At 42.9% G+C, this 25,945-nt stretch overlaps 1 protein-coding gene across 1 annotated transcript in view; it reads left to right on the top strand.

Moving 5' to 3' along the window:
- RYR3 (ryanodine receptor 3) overlaps positions 1–25,945 on the top strand; it is a 505,740-nt gene that overhangs the window by 334,558 nt on the left and 145,237 nt on the right. The window contains exons 35-38 of the mRNA XM_004751026.3: positions 288–1,083; positions 3,884–4,084; positions 9,235–9,337; positions 10,461–10,598. Of these exons, the coding sequence (XP_004751083.2) occupies positions 288–1,083; positions 3,884–4,084; positions 9,235–9,337; positions 10,461–10,598 (1,238 nt within the window). The remainder of the gene's footprint in view (positions 1–287; positions 1,084–3,883; positions 4,085–9,234; positions 9,338–10,460; positions 10,599–25,945) is intronic.

Below are 25,945 nucleotides of genomic sequence, written 5' to 3'. Positions count from 1 at the left end.
TTCCTTAAGAAAGAGGACTTTCCTATTTGGAAAACCAGGTCTTTAAGTCTTTCAGACTTTTGATATCCTTGTAGTTAGAGAAGGAGGACTATCAAGAACTGGGATATGGACCAGAACTGAGAAATGATAACCTGCAGGGGAAAGTGGGATAGATACTCCTCCATCCTGGTATCCCCACTGGCCCTGTTGAGTCGGCCTTGATCCCTGGGGATTCAAAGAGAAGCACTCCCCTGAAACCCTGCATATTCTTCTCCCCGATGAGTGGTTGACTGCTTGTCCCTATGCAGGTGTGTGGACATCCTGGAGCTGTGTGAGCAGGAGGACCTGATGCAGTTCCATTACCACACGCTCCGACTCTACAGCGCCGTGTGCGCCCTGGGAAACAGCAGGGTGGCCTACGCCCTGTGCGGCCATGTGGACCTCTCCCAGCTCTTCTACGCCATTGATAACAAGTACCTCCCTGGCCTCCTTCGCTCCGGGTTCTACGACCTCCTCATCAGCATCCACCTGGCCAACGCTAAGGAGAGGAAGCTAATGATGAAGAACGAGTACATCATTCCCATCACCAGTGCCACCAGGAAAATCCGCCTGTACCCAGACGAATCCAAGAGGCACGGGCTGCCGGGGGTGGGCCTGAGAACGTGCCTTAAGCCCGGGTTCAGGTTCTCCACCCCTTGCTTTGTTGTGACTGGCGAGGAGCACCAGAAGCAGAGCCCTGAGATCCCCTTGGAGATTCTCAAGACGAAGGCGCTGAGCATGCTGACGGAGGCGGTGCAGCACAGCGGGGCTCACATCCGCGACCCTGTGGGTGGGTCTGTGGAGTTCCAGTTCGTGCCTGTGCTGAAACTCATCGGGACCCTGCTGGTCATGGGGGTGTTCGATGACGATGACATCCGGCAGATCCTCCTCCTGATTGATCCCTCTGTGTTCGGGGAGCACAGTGTGGAGACGGAGGACGGAGCAGAGAAGGAGGAAGTGACTCAGGTGGAGGAGAAGGCAGTGGAGGCCGGGGAGAAGGCTGGCAAGGAGGCTCCCGTCAGAGGCTTGCTGCAGACCCGACTGCCTGAATCTGTCAAGCTGCAGGTAACTCAGGGCAGCCAAGTTCCCACCCTTGAAAAGAGCTGGGGAGGGTGACAGTGCAATTGGGAGGTCAGGCTGGGACTCGGGGCATCGGCCTAAATCTGGGGTATAGCACAGATGCCAAAAGAAAGCGTTCTCTGGCCATACTTATTTCTGATTTTAGTATATGTGCTGCCGAAGCGAGCACTCATGCTTATTTCTATTTTTTAATTTTTATTCATTTATTTATTTATTTACTCATGCTTATTTCTAAAGTGAAATGTCCTCCCTAGGTCAAAAGAAAAATATTAACCCTTACCCATAAGATAAGATAAGATAAGATGCTTTATTTTTAAGATTTATTTATTTATTTGGGAGGGAGAGTGCAAGGGAGCATAGGGGATGGAGAACAGAGGGAGAGAGAGAGAGAAACCCAAGCAGACTCCACACTAAGCATGGGGACTGATGTGGGGCTCCATCCCAGAACCCTGAGATCAGGACCTGAGTCAAAATCAAGACTCAGACACCCAACCAACTGTGCCACCCAGGCGTCCCAAGGCAAGTGCTTTAGAATTGTTTTTATGGAACTAGTGATGGATTGGCCCTGATCTTACCTCTCAACTTTAGGACTAAATGGCTCCTTGGTGAGATCTGTCTGGAGAGGAGGCGGAGCCTTTGGCTATGGAACAGGCCAGAGGAACTGGCTCATAGGGTGGCCACACTCCCCACCTCTCATGTGTTGCCATGTTCTGATCACTAAGCCTGTGGCGACCCATTGCACTGGCATTCAGGTCAACTGCCCTCTGAGCTAAGGAGAAGAATCATGCCCACCTAGAGCTGCACCCTTGTCATCACCCAGGAAACCTCAACTCTTCCTAAGCATAGTCTTACCAAATATAAGCTAGCGTCGGTGATGCATTGAAGATGATCACTTTTGTCTTCTGGGCACTGAGAAAAGAGAAATGAAAGTGAACAGAGCAGAACAATCTCTTCCACAAAGTCAGTCTGGCTCACGCATCCATTGGCCACTTACTGGCACTATATGCTTGCCAAGTCCATAGTCTACCAAAGCCTTAGCTTTCCAATATGTAAAACATGGATGATAATATAATAAAACATAATATTCAGATTTGTCATTGTAAAATACAATAGGAAATGTATCTTATCATAAAACATATAATGATCTCCAAATGACTCTTCCTTACCCAGTGTGATGAGATTGGGAGATGGTCATTTGATGAAAACATTGCATCTAGAGGAGAAGCATAACAAATTTTACATATATACCTTCAACAATTTTATTAAAACATACAAATGTGCTCTTCTGATGTGGAGTCAAGCCCTGTTCTTTAATGTGAGTCCCTGACTGGTGTGGAGAGTCCTCCCTTTTGCATCAGTGACACCTGTCACACTCAGTTTGATGTGCCTGATGGCCAGCTGAGGCATCTTTAGGATAGACTGTGGATTTAGAGGTAACTGGAAAGCAACCCAAGCACAGAATACTTCTAAATTCTAATTCTTCCCTCCAGTTTTTTTTTTCATAGTTGTCTAATTCATATCCACCATTTAGTCTTTTTTAAAAAATACAGTTTGCCTTGGGGTGCCTGATTGATGCAGTCAGTTAAGCATCTAACCCTTGGTTTTAGCTTCGGTCGTGATCTCAGGGTTGTGAGACTGAGCCTTGCATCAGGCTGTGCACTCAGCACAGTGTCTGCTTGAGTTTCTCTTTCTCCCTCTTCCCCTTCTCGCCACCCCACTTCAAATAAATAAAAAACCTTTTTTAAATCTTTTATTTATTTATTTGACAGAGAGAGATCATAAGTAGGCCAAGATGTAGAGAGGGGGAAAGCAGGCTCCCTACTGAGCAAAGAGCCCAATGTGGGGCTCTATCCCAGGACCCTGAGATGAAGATCTGAGCCGAAGGCAGAGGCTCTAACCCACTGAGTCACCCAGGCACCTCTAAATAAATCTTAAAAAAAAAATGTTGCCTTTTACAGATGTTCCTTAGTCATTCAACTTGGTTGAAACTTCGTATTTCATTGGCACACATTCCTTCTAATTAAATGTTGTCACTGTAATCACAAGTGTGATGGGCATGTGGTTTGGCCTTGTTCACCTGGCTGAGGCAGAGCTGGGCGGATATGCTGTAGACTGTCCTGCTGCACAAGAACACACCACCATCAGTGGTTTTGCTGTCTGTGCCCAGATGGACTGGAGAGTGTCTGTTAGTCATGCAAAAGGTGAAGTGGAGAAAGGTTAATAAATATTACATATTTACTTATTAAATAATAAATATTGAGATATTTATTAACTCAATAAGTTATGGCTGTTGTTTAGTAGTAAAAGTTCAAATAATGATAAGATTAGTAATAGTAACTCTCTGAAAGAACTATTGACAGAAAAACAGTGCCAACAGAAAAAAAGAAAGGCAGAGAGGGGAACAAAAATCTTTAGTCCCCATCATTCAGAGCCAGAAGATGTCAGGAAGGATCCAGAACTCACCTGGGCAGTTCAGTGGCGGTTTCTACATGAAGAAGAGAGCCATGGAAGGACTCTCTTAGGAATGCTGTTCTCCCTTGCCACAGGCAGATTTATTCTGTCTTTGGTGGTTCATTGTCCTCTTATTCAGCTAAAGAGAGAGCTGTTGTCTGGATTCAGGCTGACTTGGATTCAAGTGATGGCTCTGTAGTTACTGTGTGACCCTGGGCAAGCCACTTAGAGTGCCCGAGACTCAGTGTTACCTCTGTAAAATGGGGTTGCCATCTGCTGCCCCAGTGTATACAAAATATTGTTAAATTAGCATAAATATATGCTTGTGTTGCAGATGTGTGAGCTCCTCAGCTATCTCTGTGACTGTGAGCTGCAGCATCGAGTGGAGGCCATTGTGGCATTTGGCGACATTTATGTCTCCAAACTCCAGGCAAATCAGAAGTCCCGCTACAATGAGCTCATGCAGGCCTTGAACATGTCCGCAGCCCTGACTGCCCGGAAGACCAGGGAGTTCCGCTCCCCGCCACAGGAGCAGGTGAGAAACTTCCTGAGCTTCCATGCCCTTCTTAGGGAAGAACTTGAACCTCACAGAGTAGAGCACATGAAACCTTTATATGTCTGGGGCAGCCATGAGAATGGTGGGTGATTAAATGACCCAGCACAATGCCAGGGGACAGGTCTGATCTTTTCCTAATGGCAACAAGGAGCATCTGCCACTTATCCTAGATGGGGAAGAAAACCGATCCCAAACTGCACGTGGGCATGGCTTCCTCCCCTCCCTGGCTCACTCGTACCCATTCCCCATCATGGAGTCGAAGACCACATCATTGTCAGGATCCAACTTTTGCAGCAGCAAGGATCTGCCATTAGAAGAATGTCTGTCCAGTCCTTGCAGAAGTCACTACTTTGTCAGAGGTCAACAGAGCGTGGTCAACACTTCCCGACTGATGAGAGTGGATGGTCGGTCTTCCTTGTCACCTTGCCCCGTGACAAGACCCTCACAAAGCTTCCCAGCCCCCGGAAGCTGGGAGAACAGGACTGGGCATATGAGGTCCCTTCTGTGAGGTACTGACTTCATTTTTTGCAGTACCCTGTGGCCGGCCTTGCCCAGATGGGAAGGCTCCTTTGAAAGGATGGAGAGTCCTGTGAGCACCTTGCAGAGGAGGGCGGGACAGCTGGTGGAATAATAGTTTGCATTTGTCCTACTGCTCAGCTGTCATACATCCTGCAGGCTGCTTGGCCCCAGCTCCCTCAGTGTTCCAAGCAGAAGATCTTTCAGTGAAGACATTTGTTTTCAGTCTCTCAAACCAAATCTTTGGATCTTATCTATATTTAATAAGCAGCTTATCCGTAAATTGTTGTCAGTATAATTACCACCATTTGATATTAGTGGGACAACTTGGTCTAATTACTTTCCTAATCTATTTTGTACGACATAGATATTTATATTGGCTTTAAAATGAGCCACAGCTCTTGGCTTTTAAAAGATTCACTTGAATGATAGTGGCCTTGAAAAGAGTAGGCGAAGCTTATCATCTCTTTGCTGGAGGCAAAATGAGAAAGCCCTTTCAATTGATGGGAGGAGGTAATTTGCACCCTGCTGAGGGAAGTGCGGGGAGCCTGAATTACTCTTGAAGGTTTTACAAATGTTGTCAGGCTGCCTTTAGACTGGCAACAGGTGCATGTGAACATTTCCCATTTCGTTGGGCAGATGCTGACTCATTTTTCGTGAATAATGGGACTGGAGAAGGATGTGGTGCCTGGCTCCCCCATCCCTCACTGTGTGGCCTTGGGCAATGGCCTTTCTCGGTCTTAGTGGTTTTAGCTGCAAAATGAGGATGTTTGTTATCTCCCTCCCTCCCTTCTCCCGAGGATCCCATGAGATAACACGTTTAGGTGATCGAGGAGGTTACGTGACAAACAGTAAACATTCTGTAATTGCTGTCATTAGCTTCGTGTTGGAGGTGTTACGTTTGCCTCATACCATGCTCTATGCCCTTCTGCCAGTGAGCAGAATTTATGTCTCTTTTCTGAGGCATCTGATTAACTCAGCTAGGATGTGTTGTCCATCTAACACTGTCCTCAATGACCCAGCTTATGAACCTGGCTTCTGGGAGGGCCACGCTAACTCCTACCTCTCCTTTATCCCTCCCGCCAACTTACCTTCTCTTCCACAGTCCCTGGGACCTGCCAGTACATCTTTCTTTTGCCTTCCCAGTAACCCAATGGACGATCGTTTCGGATTTGTTTTAGCTATCTGTAACTTGGGAAATTCTTCCCTAAGTGTGTTAAACCAGTGAATCTTGAGCAGACCTTGGAAACACAAAAGGGCTTAATAAAAACAGATGCTGATCCCCACCCCCAACCCCGGCTTCTAATTCAGTAGCTCTAGTGTGAGGCCCAGGAATTTATACTTTTAGCAAGTTTCCAGATGATACTGATGCTGCTGGTCTAGGAATGAAATGAAAGAAGGGACACTAATTGCTATCAAATTCAGCTGTCCAATCTACCGCCCATCTCAGTATTCATTTCTAGAAGGAACCTACCAACAGAGCTCTCTAAATAAATCAGACTTGAATATCAACAAAGGAGAATTTAGATCAATTTCAGGGGATAGCAATGCAAAATCACTTGGAAGATTGGCTGCATAAGAATTAGAATTTTAAAACAGTGATATTTTTCTCTCATTGTTCTGTAACCTTTGAGGAGAAAATAAAGGTTTTCAGCTTTGTATCCATGTAGTAGAGAGAGATTGAAAAAAATCCTCCTTGGGGGATGTTACCAAGTACAAAAGTAGGCAAAACTAAGATCAGTCCAACAGTTGTTGGCAAATTAGCCAGGCACAGTCTATAAACCGCTGACTTTTAAAAGGGCATCATTAAAGGGTATGCCCTGCGGAGGAGAAAATTCAGCTCAGTTCCCATTTGGTTTTTTGCCCTGCAGGCTTGGGAGCCCGTGCTTCCCCAGTGTTCTACCTAAGGAATGATCTTTCAGCAAAGAAATTAATATTTTACTCCCAAGATCGATCTTCAAATTTTGTTTTTATTTAATAAACAACCTATCAATATATATTGATATAATTACCATGTTTTAACATTGTGGCACAACCACAAAAATTACTTTCCTAACCTGTTTTATGGATCTTATTTTATTACAAGCAGTACTTCTGCCTACTTCCAAAAAGTTGTTTGCAGTCGTAGCTTTAAATAAGAAATAAGGATCTTCTGGGGCACCTGGGTGACTCAGTGGGTTAAGCCTCTGCCTTCAGCTCAGGTCATGATCCCAGGGTTCTGGGATCGAGCCCCACATCGGGCTCTCTGCTCAATGGGGAGCCTGCTTCCCCCTCTATCTGCCTGCCTCTGCCTACTTGTGATCTCTCTGTCAAATAAATAAATATAAACAAATAAATAAATAAATAGAAATAAGGATCTTCCTAGAAACATTAAATATGGTTTTCTATGCTTTAATAAAAGGGATTGTAAAGTTTTTTTAACTTAGAAATCCTAAACAGAAGGAGAAAATACCTTTGCCTGGGATGTGGGTTACCCTGCCCGAGGCAGCCAAATGGACAACATCACCTCTAACTTTGCTTCTATCCCTCTAGATACTCATTGACTTGGGGTCGTGGGTCTTTGGAAAGAATTGAGACATTCCTGAATCTGAGAAGGAAATGAATGACTTCATTTTCACCAACTTGTCATTAATCTCTGATAGCATTTCTTTAATTATTTCATGTAGACCACAAAGCAGATATGTGACTTTTCCGACAACAGAAATTGCCTGTTTTTTTTTATGTTGTATTACAGTGGTTGTCATCCCTTGACATATTATTTATATTCATCACAGCTTCAAGATCTCAGTGGATATGTGACCTGCCACTAGATTTTTTTTTTTTTTTTGTCTAATGGGTTAATAAACAAGTACATATGTTTGTATACCACGGGTTTCTTTTCTATGGTCTTGATAACTAGATCTCAGTATAAATTGTTTATGTAATTTTCTGTATTTGATGGTACATATTCAGAATATTAATCTGAAAAGTAATCAGGGGGTTTCAACAAACTGTCAGAATGGTCCGTGGCATAAAAATAGTTAAGAATCCCTGAGACAAAACTGTAAAGGAAAAGATGATACTTTAACTACATGTTAAAACCTACATGTCAATAAAAAAAAAAAATCCTATAAAGTTAAAAGCTCACTAAAATCCAGGCTATAAGAATTAATAGTCTAGGGATGTGCAAAATACAGGTTAATTTTTAAAAAGAAAATTACTGAACAAAAAATGGAGGAAGAACATGAACATGAAATTTATAAATATGAAGTAGGGGCATCTGGGTGGCTTGATTGGTTAACCATCTGACTCTTGACCTCAGCCCAGGTCATGATCTCTGGGTCTTGAGTACAAGCCCTGTGTTGGGCTCCACACTGGGTATGAAGCCTACTTAAAAAAGAAAAGAAATGGGGCGCCTGGGTGGCTCAGTGGGTTAAGCCGCTGCCTTCGGCTCAGGTCATGATCTCAGAGTCCTGGGATCGAGTCCTGCATCGGGCTTTCTGCTCAGCAGGGAGCCTGCTTCCCTCTCTCTCTCTGCCTGCCTCTCTATCTACTGTGATCTCTGTCTGTCAAATAAACAAATAAAATCTTTAAAAAATAAAAAAGAAAAGAAAAGAAATAAAAATGGCCCTTAAATGTGGAAAAACAAAATTCAACCTCACCAATTAAATGCAAATTAAAGCAACAGGAATATGACATTTTTCACCTATTAAATTGGGAAATATTTAAAAATGTGTTAACTCTCATTACTGCAATGGAGATACGAAGTATGTATCAAGATACACACTCTTGTATCAAGTTGGTAATAATGCAGATTGTTGTGAGCTTTCTGAAGGGCAGTTTGGCAATTCATATTAAAAGCCATTAAAATACACAAATCTTTTGATCCAGTCATTTCACTTTTAGGAGTTTGTCCTTAAAAAAATGATCAGAGATGTGAATAAAAATTATGTAAAAGGAAATACAAACAAACTTTATAAGGATAAAGAAATGGAAACAATTTAAGCATATATTAACAAATCATTAATTTTATGTACATTTCACATTGCTATTCATCCATATGATGAAATACAATGTACGTATTAAAGATCAGTAAAATCAAATGCTCAAGATAAATTGTTAAGTGGAAAATTGGACTTCGAAAATGTTTACATTATGATCTCTATCTGCACACATAAAGATTTGGAGATACTAGCTAAATATGGTTTTCTTTGGGCAGTGGGATCGCAGTAAACTTTCTTTAGGTATTTCCAAATTTTGTGCAATTAGTAAGTTACCATTATAATCAGGAAAAAATGAAAGCTACTTTTAAATGTTAGCCATTCTTTTTTTTAAAGATTTTATTTATTTGAGAGAGGGAGAGAGTGCACACACACACAAGCGGGGGTCGGGGGACAGAGGGACAAGCAGACTCCCCACTGACTAGGGAGCACAATGCAGGATTTGATCCCAGGACCCTAAGATCGTGACCTGAGCCAAAGACAGACGTTTAACTGACTGAGCCACCCAAATGACCCTGCTGGCCATCTTCATAAAAGAATTTGAGTTGGACAAAATTGGCAAAGGCTGTTAGGTGTTTAAGACAGGATCTGAGTCCTTTTGACCAACTACCCATTCTTCTTTGTCCCTCAAAGATCAACATGCTTCTTAACTTCCAACTGGGAGAAAATTGCCCCTGCCCAGAGGAGATCCGGGAGGAGCTATATGACTTCCATGAGGACCTTCTCATTCACTGTGGTGAGTTTCTGAGACGAAAGCTGTATCAAAGACAAGTCTGTTTCTGATTCCTCCATTACAAGCTAGTGGGGGCTGAGAAGAAAATTTTCTATTTAAAGGTGCAGGGAACACTTGAACAACACGGTTTGAGCTACGTGGGTCCACCTACTCTGTTTCCTTAAGTAGAGTACAGTACTATACGTGTATTTTTTCTTCCTTATGATTTCCTTAATAACATGTTCTTTTCTCTAGCTTACTTTATTATAAGAATACAGTACATAAAACATATAACATTAAAAAAAATATGTTAGTTGACTATTATTGTCAGGAAGGCTTCCCATCAAGAGTATCCTATTTATAGTTCAGTTTGGGAGGGTCAGAGTTACATGTGGATTTTCCATCGTGCAGATGAGTGGCCCCTGCATTTTTCAGAGGCTAACAGTACGATACTAATTGCTCAAGAAATGATTCTTCCCAAATGACTTGGGTCAGAGAAGCTATAGGAAATAATTCTGGCATAACATAGGATGGAAATGTCTACTGAGAAGAAATTTTGTGAGATAGAAGAGCGTGAACAGGGTTTCTGAAGAAGGAAAATGACCGATACTTACATAAACCTCCCCCACTTTACTTAGATAGTTGGACTCTGCTCCCCGCTAAACCAAGATTCCAATCCCCTTTGCTTCTTAGCTTTTGCAATGACATAAGTATGATAACTTCTGCCCTGAAGAATTCTAAGCCTGCAGAGCCTACTTTGATACAAAACTGATGATTTTAAATGGTTCTCAGCATTTGTGCCGCTTCTGCAGGGGTGGATTCACTAATAAATAACAGGTGGTCTTTTCATTTGAAATAACTCAATGTTAACTTTTTCTTTCGAGAGACTCTAGAGCCCTTTTGGGGTATAGGTTAGAAAAAGTTAAGTGTGGGGTTTGAAATTACTTGATGTTCTTGTACAAAAGAAAGAAATCATCTTTTTAAAAACTTGTCAGAAGACATCATAGAGTTAAATACTTACGGGGAGCTGCTATGATATCTTTAGAAGGTTCCAGAAGGGTGGGAAGCAGAGACTTTGTGTTCTTTCAATCATATGGTGGTTTCATGTACTGTTTGAGGTTTTTCACTCTGTTCTGTGCCTTTCTAGGCGTTCCACTGGAGGAGGAGGAAGAGGAAGAGGAGGACACGTCCTGGGCTGGAAAACTCCGTGCCTTGGTGTATAAAATCAAAGGCCCTCCCAAGCCTGAGAAGGAACAGCCAACAGAAGAGGAAGAGAAATGCCCTAGTAAGTGATCATGCCTTTCAATCACAGTCCTTCCAATACAGTGCTCTTCTATGACGTAATGCAGGGAACTGGCTTCTGACAGATACTGTGAGATGGACTGCTATGTTTCAAAGGACGTATCTGGGTATTTTTTATAATTGATGGTGGTTATTGTGTATTTGGGGCTATGCTTCTTTTCCGATTTAAGGAACTTACTTTCAGAGTCTTCTGAAACCTGAAGGATCTGTTACTCGGGGTCTGCTCTTGTCTGTCTGGTTAAAAACACCTGTAAACAGGTTTTTGTTCTTTGAGGTTTCCATTGTCTTCCCCCTTTAGTCATTGTTTCTGTCACCTCTGCATTGCAAGTTGCCTCAGTGAAAAAATAACGATGCAAGGGGAGTAAAGGAAATAGGATGTGGGCTTTGATGGGGTTCTTTTTTGGGTTTGGGCTATAATTTCCATAGCACAGCATCCTAGAGGATTTTGACCTTCAATTTTGCAACAACACCAGACCTTGTCCAAGTTCATTTCTCTAAGCCTTACGGTAGACGCGACTCTAACCATTATTACTCGTGTTGAAACAAGATCATAATTTGCTCTTAGGGCAGTTTATTGTCCATAAACCATTAACATTTCAAGAGGAAAATTGTCTATGTATTATATATAATCAGGATGCTCTTTAGTACCAAATTCTGCAAATATTTCGTTTGTCTAAAGAAGGAACTTCCAAGGTTAACATAGTTGCCTTTTATCTTGTTCCTCATCCTATCCGTTTTAGAACATGCTTTCAAATCATAGGCCAGAGCAGTAGACTGCCAAGCTGTGATTGATTTGTCTGAAAACACTACTTTGGGGTTCGTACATCTTACTGCCCTTTATACTGACCTTCCATCTTTGTCAGTATCTCTGAGTGGAAGGAAGCCTCACCATTTCTCAGCACAAGTGTTGAAGCCTCTGGACAAGTGTATGGGGTACTTGGTACTAGCACCCACCATGGGAGGGGTAGTCTTTGATGAGGAAATGCCAGCAAGATTCTAAGGGCTCAAAGGTGAGTTTAGATTCCCTTTGTGGTTCCTGTCAAAGCAGAACTAAAAATAGACGAGCTGACCCATATTACCTGCTGAGAGTCTATTTTCAAAGTAGATCCTTCTTTCTAACATATAGTATGTCACAACACTGGGTCCCACAAGGGGACCATTTCATGGTAGGTAAATGGAGTCAGATGAAATCACTTGGCTGTGTGAACTCTCCCTAACTCTAAGAACAGTGTCCAGGCTCCAGACATGTCAACCTTCAGCACTGCTACCCTGGGCCTTGGGCTGAAAGACCATGTTCTGTCCCTTCTGGTAGAACACACAGACAAGGTCACTCCAGTGTTAAGACTCCATGTCTTCACCTCATCCTGCTTCCCTTCCAGGAAAGCTGTGAGAGATTCAAGCTTTGTGTTCTTTTTTTTTTTTTTTTGTAAACATATATTTTTATCCCCAGGGGTACAGGTCTGTGAATCACCAGGTTTACATACTTCAAGGCACTCACCAAAGCACATACCCTCCCCAATGTCCATAATCCCACCCCCTTCTCCCAAACCCCCTCCCCCCAGCAACCCTCAGTTTGTTTTGTGAGATTAAGAGTCACTTATGGTTTGTCTCCCTCCTCAAGCTTTGTGTTCTAAGCCTCCTACCCTGGATTTCCAGAAATAGAAAGAAAGGTAGTCAAGCATGTCTGGTTGTCAGTAGATGGGTTCCCTGGCCAAATGTTCCAGAAACCGAAAGCTCCTCACTTAGGACTAACATATGAAGAGAAAATCTTGGGAATGGCTTAACTGTCACATCCCCAAAGTTGTTTTTAACCCATGGATGGAGACAATATTTCTGGATACATAGCCAGTTGTGATAAAAGAGCCAAAATGCTTTAAATTATTAGTAACTTTGTCCATGTTATTACTTACCTGATTTTTCGTCCCTTACATTTAATAAAATATTAAAAGTGCAGATAATAATATGAGTTAGTGAATGGACAATTCACCAAATACTTCCCATGATCAGGTTACTCCTGGTGGGTTTTTTCACTCCTCTGTTGTATAGCTGATGAAAATAGGACTCTGGAGAATTAAGGGATATTTGTTCATTTCCTCTATCCACTGCTACCTGCTTCCAGAAAAATTTCCAGGTGATGAATGTCACCAGCCCAAGGTAACCAAGATGACTAAAGCTGTGACTTGCTTCACATTTTCTGGCTTTGGTTCCACGCTCTTTCCATTGTCTTGTAAAACTCCCCAAATACAGCTATTACATAGAGAGTGGCTTTTTAAAGCCATCATCTGTTTATCTGGCTTACTACACCTGTGAGGTGACTCACAACTGTGACTCAATATTACACCATGGGGAATCTAAACCCAACAGAAGTCAGAATTCTAACATGCCAAAGGTTACCAAGCCAAAGAGCCGCCCTCAAAGTTTTCTGGGTAGGGGGTGCAGTCTCACCTCTATGAGCGGTTGGTATTGGCCAGATGACCTGCAGGCAAATTTCAGCTTTTCTAGGCAAAAGGACTCAACAGTGTCCTGAACCTTGTGAGAATCCCGCTAGCTGACTCAGAGTTACGGGGATCTGCCTAAACTAACTCTAAGCCATATTGTCGATGAAAGCTGTTACAATCTTATCAAAACATCATATGATAATGAAGAGGTAAAAAAGATCCAACAATAGCAGCCCGCCATACTAAGTCACATTTCTTTGGCTTATCCCCATCCAGCAAACTCCCGAGAAAATCTTTTGCCTGTTAGTTCTAAGCCAGGGCTTCTCACACACTGCATTTGAAGCAGGATTTTCTTGCATATAAATCTGTTGCCACTGAGTTATTCCTCCAGAAGAGACCAACCAGCTCTTCTCGCTAGATTCTGAAATTAACCAAACGAAGATCACCTGTCACTTTACTGCTCAAAGTTGGTGCCTTCCTGATCTCTGTCGTTCCCTGAATGCTCTCCCCATGGAGGCTTTTCCTGCCACTTGTGTCCCTCTTGCCCCACCACTGAGTGGCCTAAGAGCCCTAACCAAATTTCTCTCCTGCCTAAATGCTGCAGCCTGTTGAGTACCGAGGAGGGGGAAAAGTCTACTGTTTGCTACAAAAATAGGTCTAGAGCCCAGCACAAATACTTACCACAAATGAGACAACTCAGTGGTAGGTCCGTCTAGGCTACTCCGGCAATATTCGTAAGCCTGCTTAGTTTCTCTCCAAACAGCCTCTCGCCACGATGCACGTGCGCGGACACCTCCGTGAACTCTTTTCTTTCCACCTCGTCCTCCGTCCTCTGCCCCCACCATTTTATGGCATTTCTAAAAGGGCCCATATGACTTTCCACCTTACATGCAGTATCTGTGTCCCTGTCTGTTTTCTTTACTGGATGTTTGTGCTCAGACTGTATCGTCCCCTTTTTCCATGTTTAACTCATTGAGACAACTCTGTCCAACCTCCAGTGTAAGTTAGTCACAGGAGGCTCGCGAAGATGAAGAAAAAAGGACCTTGTGAACAATGGGGGAAACGGGTGTGGACAGGAAACTGAATATAATCACGAGTTTAGATATGCTATAATAAAAGTGCAGGTGAAATACAGTAGGTGGCCAGAGGAGGAGCTGGCAGATTCCATAAAGAGTGTAGGTAAGTAGATAAAACAAGAAGGGAAAGACATTTTTGATGAGGACAGCTGCTTTGACAAAGCCCCCTGAGCAGAGAAGTTCAGGTCCTATGCCAGGAGTGGCAACCAGGTGAGATTTGTTGAATTCTAAGAAGAATTGAATGGACTAGAGTAGAGTACGAGTTGGATGGTGTTAGAACAGAGTAGCTTGGAAATCCAGTCATTAAACTACATTTGGCCCTTGAATGTGACATATTCGTCATTGCCATGTATTTTGGACTAGTGGCCTTACAGGTGCGGGGAGGGAGGCATTAACATTTACCTGGTAACTGCTGAGTCCTGAGCACCACGTGAAGCCCTTCTGAATTATCTCATGTAATTCTCGCAATATGCGGTAGATGAAGTTGGTGATTTTATTCCGATCTGATAATTGAAGAAACTGAAGGAGAAACAGATTAAGCAACTGTGCCGGCTCGCACAGTGGTGGCATGGACCTTCAAACCTTTGTCGACCTGAGTCTAGGTGCTATTGTGCTCCCCCTGCCCCTGCCAGGCAGTGAGTATGAAAGGTCCTTGAAGACCAAACTATTCGTTTACTCAACAATAATGAGGTAGTTATGGGCACAGGGCTCTAGACTTAGGCTACCTGGTGTTAAATTCTTGCTCTGCTACCTAATATCTGTGAGACTGAGCATGTGACAACTTCTCTGTGCCTCAGTTTCCTCATCTGTAAAACAGGCATAGCCCTAATACCTTCTTTGGTTGACATGAAGAATAAACTCAAAGTGCAAAGTGCTTATAAGTGTGCCTGGCCCAGAGTATGCACTTAATTTTAACTATTTTGGGCTATTAAAATGTTTGTTAATCACTCACCATATCTTAGACCCTGCATTAGACACCAGTCAGCTCTGCTTTAGCAAGATGGCAATCAGAGGATTGCTGTGCAGGATCATTGGAGGTACGGAGCCCACTGGGAGGTCACAGCAGTGCTCTAGATGAGAGCTTCTGAGGACTCAAAGAAGTCTGGTGTAGTAGGCAGGATAATGGTCCCAAGGACATCCATATCCTAGTCCCTGGAAGCTTTAAATAGGTTAAATGGTAAAATGAAATTTAAGGTACAGATGCAATTAAGATTGTTCATCAGCTGGCCTTGAGTGGGGAAATCTAGGTTACTGGGCTAGGCCCGAAATGATCACCAGGCACTGTGCTAGGCACTTGGCATCACCTCATCTGATTAACTCCTCACGGCAAACAACTAGGTACAGTGGCAGCCATGTTCCCATTTTACACAGCAGGCAATGAAGAGAGAAGCAAAATAATTTGGACAAGTTTACTGCAGGGAGTTAGAAAGAGGCCCAGACTTGGGTCCTGTTCATAGGCAGGGTTCATGTTCTTTCAGGCACCATACAGGGGTGCCCCAGCCAAGTAGTGGGGCTGGAGGGACAGGATTGGGGAGCAGGGACTGAAAGGAGGTACAGCCTGTAGCCCCTCCTCATCCTCAACTTCTTCTTCAGACTGAACACACACAGGAACTCAAAAGCGATTCGATCACTTTCCCAGCAGAGTACAGACTGAGGCCTCAGCTCCCATGCCCGTCCCTGTCCCTTCTCTACCCCATATTCATGTCAGGAATTCCCCTCTGGAGTGCAAGAACAGCTCCCCTCTGTGCTCTTTTCCCATCATGGTATCATTGTTGTCATCGTCAGCGGTCATTTAATCATGGAAATATTTTGGAGAAAGTGATTATGAGGCTGCTTGACTGATTTCAGAAACACCAGGCTAATTATCCCCCCTGGGACAGAAGCGAGCCCAGCGGGCCACGGCTGGACTGGCAGAACCCGGCCATGCTGCTGCAGCTCGGTGAATGGGTGCCAGGCAAGGCAGCCTCAGGGATGCAGGGGGCATCCCACTGGCTGGGGAAGCGTCCTGGGGCGAAGCAGTTTGCCTTCCCACTTGTCTCCACCCTCACAGATGGGGAGGCTCCAGCCGAGGCAGAAAAGCACTGAGGAGGGACCTTTAGTAATGGATTACATTGGCCACGTGACTGTCCACACACAGCCTTCCCTGAGACCCACATTGCAAGGCTGGTTGGCAGGGATCAAAGGGTTCACACCAGTATAGGGGCTCCATCTCCAGTGCTCCTCCACTCGCTGCCAAGGCCACCTTAGAGACCATCTGTTTATAGGAGTCTTGGCTTGTTTCTTAAATTGGAGTGGTTTTTTGTTTTTCATTTGTTTCTTTTGCCTAAATAAGAGAGAAAAGTGAGGATTGGGCTGATGCTGCCATGACCATGGGGGAAACTCAGTCCCTGCCATACCTGCCTTTCCTTACGCAGTGCTCCTGTGGATTAAACGGTAATTCAGGTACAGCATTATACCCAGGGTCTAAACCATAGGAAGCTCTTAGTGACCATTGGCTACTGTCATTGTAATGAGAAGTAGAATATTTGAACAAGCAGCTTGATCTTTGACCCTATTCCCCTGCCAGGGAACCCAATAAAGGAGACACGGGCACAGGTGCAAAAATTAAATACAGAACTGGGATGAAGGTCAGTGGCTTGCAGCAGATCTGGGATGGGTCCTGTAGCATCGCACACTGCTGGGTCTCCAGGAAGCAGTGCCATTCATGGGCCCTGAGGACACAGAGTGCCCTGAGCAGCTCCAGGAACATTGCTCCAGGCTGTCTTTACAGGCTGGTCCTTTCGGGTACTCAGAGAGCCTTGTAACCTTGTTCTCATGAAATTAAGCGTTAAGTGGCACCTGCTGCTCCTCCTGAGCCAGAGAGGCATCAGGAAAGCACATGGAAATGAGCCTGACTAATTTTCTAGGGCTCCTCAGAGGTGATGGGTTTAACTTTCTCCCTGACCTTCTCTGCTACTATATAGTGGGTATTTGGCCACTTTGTGAAGCAGACCAGACTTGGGACCCAGGGGAAGCTCGGGGACAAAGAGCATAGAGGGCATGAGACGTTCCCATTAAATCTTACCCACTAAATCAAGAGGGTGTTATGGTGCCATCTGACCCCCGACAGGGGAAGCATCCTTTATCTGTCAACAATCAAAACACCATCGAGCTACCACTGCTCATCTCCCCCATGTGGGTGATTAGTGGTGTAGGGTGGTATCTTCAAAGGGCCACTCATTGTGGTCAGTGTTCACTAGATTTTGAGATTTTGCTTTATTTCTTTGGTCTCCAGTTGTACTATTAGTAAAAACAAGCTGGGTAGACTCATGATGGTGGGCATTAAAAGGTAGGGGTAAAATTTCGTGGTGCTCATTACTTTAACCCAGTGAAGCCATACATATTCATTTGCTATTTGAATAAATTAGTACAACCCTTTCAGGAGCTCCACAGATCAAGTAGACATGGAATTCTAGAGTACTCAGCTGTGACTTGGTGGAAGTGGATAGAGACACAGAGAGATAAAGTGACTTGACCAGGATCACACAGCTGGAACAAAGTAGCCCTCACTCTTGTCACTACATCATCCTTCATTCATCTCTTTCAACATGAATTTTATTTTGCTAACTTAATTTTACTGATGAAGAAATCTAGACTCCAGGAATGTAGATAATCCTCCTAACTCAGAGTCCTCTAGAAAACAAGCCAAAGCTTTCTGATTTTCAGGATTTTTTTCTGAATCCACTTCTTTATTTAAGAGAGCATCTAGATAGTATAATAGAAATTTAAAGCCTTAATAAGGATAACTATGTTTTTGGATTTTGTGAAGCTATAGAAAGTAAGCAGCTCTCAGGGTCACCTGGGTGGCTCAGTCAGTTGAGTGTCTGCCTTTAGCTCAGGTCATGACCTCAGAGTCCTAGGATCGAGAGCTACATCAGGCTCCCAGCTCAGAGAGGAGTCTATTTCTCCCTCTCCCTCTGCCTGCCTCTCAGCCTACTTGTGATCTCTCTCTCTCTCTCTGTCAAATGAAAAAATAAAATCTTAAAAAAAAAAAAAAAAAGCAGCTCTTAGCTGGAGAAGTAGATGAGTTTAGATTCCAGCAGCCAAGGTTCAGGACCCAACTCTGTCATTTACTAATTATCATGTTAGGCCACTTTCTTATCCTCCATTCATTTCAGTTTCCTTGTCTATAAAATGAGAATAATGCTCTTCCTACCCATGGGGGCAGGGAGTTAGGAGTCAATAAAATAGTGCTCAGTCTGATGTTCTAGTACATAGAGGTTGGTATACCTCCCAGCTTCTGAAGCAAATATACAAAGAGTAGTGATAAGAACTTTATCTCCACATTTACCATTTCAATGCTTTCAGGAAAAAAAAAAAAATAACAGAAAATCCAACTCAGGTAGAATAGCTGGTAAAAGACTTCATTGACTGGGGCACCTGGAAGTTAAAGATGGAACTGGACTTTGGGTTGAGTTAATCCCATGGCTCCGCTCATTGTCCCTACAGTCATTCCACACTCTGACTTGGCCTTCAGGCTGGCAGAGGATGGTGGCTACAAGTCTAGGCCTCACGTCTGTGTGCTGCAGTGTCCAAGGGAAGAGAAAGAAAAGTTCTCCTGCCTGGGACTCAAAGCCAGGCTCCTGAGATCACCCTTGAAGAACTTCGTCACAGGCCAACTCCATGAACCATTGAGCATGACCTTGAAAATAAAATGTGCTGGTTGACTTCCATCAGCAGAGCCTACCTGAGGAGTGGCATTGGGTCAGTTTTCATGGACCATTAGATAGAGAGGTAGCTATCTGTACAAAATCAGTTCTGTTGAGAAGGAAGAAGGCACAAGTGGCTTCTTGACGTGTGGTTAGAAATAGTCATCATGTCCTGATGGCTATCATCTTTATGTTTCATTACACAGTGATTACCATTGAAACGCAAGCTGTTCTAGCTCTTGATGTCAGAGGGAAGATACAGGCCAAAAGTGTCAAAAGTGCCAAAAAGCTGTGTCACAGGACCTGGGAAACATGCTCTCTGCACCCTGTGTACGTTATCTAATGAGACAGAGAAGTTGTACAATGGATGCTTTTTGCATTTAATGTTGTTCTGGTTTGATGCAAGCTTGGGGCCAGGGCCAGGCAGACCTCCAGGTGTCAGCAGCCCTGTCACTCCAGTTCCCTCTACAAAATCTTGGAATTGGACTCTCTAGGACTCAGCTTCTATGAGCTGCTCCCTAACAGTTTCCTCCCTGGGCCTCTCCAGTCTGATCTGTAGCCTCAAGTGTACTCAACCAGGGCTTTCTACCAGTGGGAGCATATTAGTAGTTTTCTTTTGCTGCTGCAACAAATTACCATAAACTTAGTGGCTTCAGACAATACGAATTCATTATCACCCAGTTCTAGAGGTTACAATCAAAAATAGTAGCCTTGCTTTTCTTCTGGAGGATTTAGGGAAGAGTCCATGTCTTGTGTTTGCCAGATTCCGAAGGCCCCTGCATTCTTTGATTACTTGCCCCTTCCAGTCATGGTACCTGTACAGCCTCTGCTCCTGTTATTATCTCCTTCTTGGATTCTGACCCTCCTAATTCCCCATTAGGAGAACCCTCATGATTATCTTGAGCCCACCTGGATAATTCAGGATAATCTTCCTATCTCAAGATCCTTAATTTAATCACAAAGGCAGAGTGTCTTTTGCCTTATTAGGCAACATACTGACAAATTCTGAGAATTAAGAGGTGAATATTTGAGGGGGGGGGGTCATTATTCAGCCCACCACAGAGAGGAAGAAAGCAGAGGCCAAAATAATTGGTTCTTGATACTTGGAAAGGATCTACCACCTGTTAAAGCCCCCAGAGCACACGGATAGCCTACTACCAGCTAACTTGTTAATCACCTAGAATTTAAAAATAAGCATACATAATTTAGATGCACATAATTATTTTTCTTTTCCCATTGTAAGCATGAGCATTATAAATTGCTTTCTAAGTTTAAATTAGGGACAGTGCAGTTTTTTTCACTCCCTCTTGTCAACATCATTGGAAGACTTTTTTCTTCCCAACTGCCCCAGATTTAGGAGCACACTCACAGAACTCTAACACCAGCCTAGGATGGGGATCTGTAAGCTTCAGGGATTTGCTTTGTCAGTAGCCAACATCTGCTCTTTGATAATAAGCTTGTATTTCAGCATATGATGGCCACTTGGACTGTGATCTAAATTTGGAGACGAGAAGATTCTCTCCAGACCGCAGCAGGTTTAAAATTGTAAATGTGCATGATGAGAAGAGATGGTTTTTTTCTTATTGCAGTCACTATTGCAAAACTGGTAATTTGACCATTTAGAAGAGGGTTTTACCCAGTATAGTGGGTAACTCTGGAGAACTTTCAAGGAAGAGTCACAGAATGTAGGCTTGGGGTCTGAGGATTGATAGTAGGTTACAAAATGACAAGTGGAGGGAAGTAAACAACTTAACAATAAACAATACCTGAGCCCCGCCCCCAGACTGATGTTCCAAGGCTAACTCTAAGTTAAGGACACTTCTAATCCTCTTTTCTTGTCTCTAATGTCTGGCTAGTCCATAAATCAAGTAGTGAAGTAGCTATTCTTCTTTCAAAGTAAATTTCAGGAATCAAGTTTTCCTAAACAATAGTGTATCTTAGAAATATTTCATTTCTGGATGACTGGGTGGCTCAGTGGGTTAAGCCTCTGCCTTCGGCTCAGGTCATGATCTCAGGGTCCTGGAATCAAGCCCCGCATCGGGCTCTCTGCTCAGCAGGGAGTCTGCTTCTCCCACCTCGGCTTGCCTCTCTGCCCACTTGTGATCTCTCTTTTTCTCTCTCTGTCAAATAAATAAATAAGATATTTTTTAAAAAGAAAGAAATATTTCATTTCTGAGGTATCCTAAACATTTATTCATTCATTTATTTATTTATTTTCAGCATAACAGAATTCATTGTTTATGCACCACACCCAGTGCTCCATGCAATACGTGCCCTCCATAATACCCACCACCTGGATCTCCCAACCTACCCCCCCCCCCGCCCCTTCAAAACCCTCAGGTTGTTTTTCAGAGTCCATAGTCTCTCATGGTACACCTCCCCTTCCAATTTCCCTCAACTCCCTTCTCCTCTCCATCTCCCCATGTCCTCCATCTTATTTGTTATGCTCCACAAATAAGTGAAACCATAGGATAATTGACTCTCTCTGCTTGACTTATTTCACTCAGCATAATCTCTTCCAGTCCAGTCCATGTTGCTACAAAAGTTGGGTACTCATCCTTTCTTATGGAGGCATAATACTCTGTAGTGTATACGGACCACATCTTCTTTATCCATTCATCTGTTGAAGGGCATCTTGGTTCTTTCCACGGTTTGGTGACTGTGGCCATTGCTGCTATAAACATTGGGGTACAGATGGCCCTTTTTTCACTACATCTGTATCTTTGGAGTCAATACCCAGTAGTGCAATTGCAGGGTCATAGGGAAGCTCTATTTTTAATTTCTTGAGAAATCTCCACACTGTTCTCCAAAGTGGCTGCACCAACTTGCATTCCCACCAACAGTGTAAGAGGGTTCCCCTTTCTCCACATGCTCTCCAACACACGTTGTTTCCTGTCTTGCTAATTTTGGCCATTCTAACTGGTGTAAAGGTGTATCTCAATGTGGTTTTAATTTGAATCTCCCTGATGGCTAGTGATGATGAACATTTTTTCATGTGTCTGATAGCCATTTGCATTTCTTCATTGGAGAATTGTCTGTTTATGTCTTCTGCCCATTTTTTGACATGATTATCTGTTTTGTGTGTGTTGAGTTTGAGAAGTTCTTTATAGATCCTAGATATCAACCTTTTGTCTATACTGTCATTTGCAAATATCTTCTCCCATTCCGTGGGTTGCCTCTTTGTTTTGTTGACTGTTTCCTTTGCTGTGCAGAAGCTTTTAATCTTGATGAAGTCCCAAAAGTTCATTTTTGCTTTTGTTTCCTTTGCCGTTGGGGACATATCTTGAAAGAAGTTGCTGTGGCTGATATCGAAGAGATTACTGCCTATGTTCTCCTCTAGAATTCTGATGGATTCCTGTCTCATGTTGAGGTCTTTTATCCATTTCGATAAACAATTACTTAAAATGCAGTTTCTAGATCGTAGATTTGATATAATTGCCTAAATGTGACTATCCCTAATTACCCTAATTGTGAAAGTGGAACAAGTTAGAATGTTAATAATAATTTCTTAAATGAAGCCATTTGTAATCATCAAGGGAACCACATATACATGACTCGTTTCACTAAGACAGTCTGTTTTCTACAATTCCTTTCTCATCAGAAAACAAGTGATGGGTTACACATCTCTTTGCTTTTTGGAAAGCACACCATAGCTTTAAAAAACAAACCTCATGGGCTAAACCATGTAGTGCATTTGACAAGGCCTTCTTGAAACAGGTAAGTCAGCGGTTGAAAATCCTAGAGCTGTGGCAAAGAATATGTGGAAGCAACTTTATCATGTGTGATGGGGGATCTGAGTGGGGTTGTGGGACGTGTGTGAGTAAAACGAGGCCATACATTACAGCAAATAATAGAATTAACCTCCCCATCCCACCCCTTACCTTTATCCTGGAGTCTTTCTCCCTCAGGAGTCCTGTTTCTTATGCATAGTAAAGTGTCTTTTTAGTCATTAAAGGGTAGCATTTCCAAAGAGGATCTTAGAAAAGCAGCAGAAATGAAATCAGTATTTAGTGGTAACTGCTCTTAATATATCTGTGATTATGAAAGAGGTTCAAATATATCTCAAGAATTGACTCCCTTCAATGTTTGAAAATCCTACCAAATTTGTCAGCATTACACCATTGATACCAGAAAAACTTAGACGTATTTACTACAGGGACTGCTTGTGTGAATCAGCTCTTGAAAGAAAATGGCATTTCAAAATAGCCATAGCAAAGGGAAGTGTTTTTTCCCATCAGGTGGTTTCATCCATCCCTGGTAGGGCTTTCTTAACTTCCCGGTAGAGCTTTTTCTTCCCTACTTCTCTAGTCTCCATGTAGTGTGGACCTCTCTGAGAAATACAAAGAGCTTTAGAGCAAGGACACATTGGGAAGAAAGTAAGAGAGGAAGATCTGATCATTTCTCCAATTTCTTGGGAATTTTTGTATGACTAGAGAAGTTGTACCTTCTTATGAATTGTCTTATTTCCTTAATGTATGTGGACAACAGAGTTTTACTCATTATCTTACACTTCTTCATTAAATGCCTTGCATGTGTGTATCTAGGATCCAGTAAGCCACTGCGAGTAATCATTGTGTCTTGAAATAGTTTCATACAGATGAGTTACCTCAGAGTTATCACTTGACTGGCTGGCTCATTTAGGAGTTGACAAAACTGGAGGTGACAGCTATTCCAATGAGGACGGCAGACACTTGTACGTGAGATTTGTCCTGAGGCCTGGATACCCAGTGGCTCCAGAACAAAGCCTTCCGTAGGCGACGGCCCTGGTTTCTAATATTAATGAGAATAACCTTACTGTGGAAGGGTCAGCTAATGTGGAGCAAAGGGTTGAGTGCCTCACTCCCTGTCCTATAGCCCACTTCTCTGCGTGCCTGATTGCACTGACTACAAGCAGGCTAAACAAGGCCATGCAGCCTCCATGTGAAGAGCTCCCACCCCCTTCTTGCTCTGAAGATGACTGAGCTTGTTCCCAATTTGATGTAAAGAGGGAACCTACAGGCTGGCAGGAAGCCCCCCTTGGAGATGCAGGAACAATGGCCAGGGTCCTTCCTGACTGCCAGGATTCAACTTTAAAAACAATGCGGCTTTAATCCTCATTTGATTCTCAGGGTGAGGTGTCTTACTCATCTTATCCTCACATTTAACCTACCTCCCATCCAGAAGTATACATAGGAAGCTTCCTAAGCTGTAACTTTCCAAGTTCACATGTCAGCTACTGGATGACAATCACACAGCCTAACGGAACAGGGCTCTAGCTTAGCTGGAGGGAAGGCTTTGCTTCCCGATCACTGCTATCATCTCAGCATGGCTGCTTTTGTATAAATCAGGGCTTCTTGAACTTTCTAGTCTTAGGAGCCCTTTTACACTCTTAAGAATTATCAAGGACCTCATAAAACTTTAGCTTCTGTGGAATATATCTATCAATATTGCTGAATTAGAATTTAAAACAGAAAATTTTAAAGCATTTACTTCATTTAAAAATAACAAAAACCCTATTATGTATCATGTAAATAATATATTTCTGTGAGAAATGGCAGTTTTTTAAAACAAAGCAAAGATAACGAGATGAGCCACATTGTTTTGCATTTTTATAAATCTCAAACGTTTGACTGAATAGAAGATAGCTGGGCTCTTATACCTAGTTAAAGAATAGGAGTAACACTGGTCTCAAAGAGATACATAGCTAGAAAGGGGCAGGGTATTTTAATAGTCTTTTTCAGATCATTGGGTTTATTCCTCTTTGATATTACATCAAAGCTCAACAAGTAGTAGGTTCTCAAAAACTCATTGCCATGTAGAACCTGAAACCACATTAAGAACATTTTTGTACTTGGTTATATAAAAACTCACTGGTCTATCTTTCATTTGACTAGGTCTTTTACCCATGAATGTTTTTGTAACACAAGGCCATTGGTCATTTGGAAACTACTGGTTCACCAAGTCATGAAGAACTTCCAAATGTTGACATATTTCATTATAAGATGTTTTAGAAATCACATTTGTTAACATCAACAATTTAATCAGAAGGTCTTTAAGTACTGAGAAGCTGTCAAACTCACTGTGGCACATAAACATTTTCTAAAATTCTAGTTTTCACTTGAGAGCCCAAATTATATTCTTGGCAACAGAAACTCCCCATTGTTTTCCTTGAAGTGACGAGCTTGCTTCTTTTATTTATAAGAATATGTCTGTCATTCACCCAACTCTAATGAACCAGCCTGGCTCATCTGCATTCTTTTGATTAAAAGAGTATTCCATGAGCCGAGCAGCCAGTTGGCTCCACAGCTCCAACAACTGCACCAGCACTTCTCCTCACAAAGGCCTCTGACCTCCCATTTGCCGCAGGGGTGTTGTAGGCCTACTTCCCTTTTTATCCCACAGGAGATTGAGAAAATGCATACTCAAGTGTTTATTAGTAATAAAATTAATAATTTTGTCTTTCATGTGGGACGTTCTTATGTGAAACTGGGCATCTTTCTGGGGCTGTGTAGGTGAAGTTTGGTGTTTGATGCTATTGCCTTGATTCCCTCTAAGGCACCCCCAGTTGCACCCACATTGCTTCTGCACCGTCAGGCTAGCTGTCAACACAGTAAAAATGCAAGTAACATTAGGATGATTATGAAAACATGTTTGGCCTCGCAAACCACCTAAAGGGCCTAGGCTCCCTAAGGCTCTATGGACCATGCTTTTACAACTACTGGAATAGATAGTAGACTAGTTAACCTTTATTAACCTCATAATGTGTGCCATACATGATTAGAGGCATTGATTATTTTAATCCTCAGTTGTTCAGATATATGAAGAGCCTACTGCATTCTAGAAAACATATTCTTTTTAACCTCTGAACCCTGGTACATTTATGCCTCTCTGCTGCCGGCGTGTGGGAGCTAATTAAAATCTGAGGAATCTTCAATAGCATTGCTTCCAGGGGTATGAAAACTCCATCTACTTAGTCCCAGAGGTGTTCAGAGCTTGAGAAATTCATTGACTCAGCCTGGATTTGCTTGGTGGGTGCTGGGTCTCTAGTGTATGTCAGGCCACAAAATATGCCGTCCGTTCAAGGCTGTTGGGAATATTTGCACCCCTGCCATCCCTCCCCCATCTTCTTTCTTCTTGTAGTTATTCTTT

The sequence above is a fragment of the Mustela putorius genome, unplaced genomic scaffold, assembly GCF_011764305.1.
Source record: "Mustela putorius furo isolate JIRA1106 unplaced genomic scaffold, ASM1176430v1.1 tig00003898_pilon_pilon_pilon, whole genome shotgun sequence".
NCBI lineage: Eukaryota > Metazoa > Chordata > Mammalia > Carnivora > Mustelidae > Mustela > Mustela putorius.
Note: the sequence above shows the minus strand (reverse complement) of the source record. Positions and strands in the feature narration are given on the sequence as shown.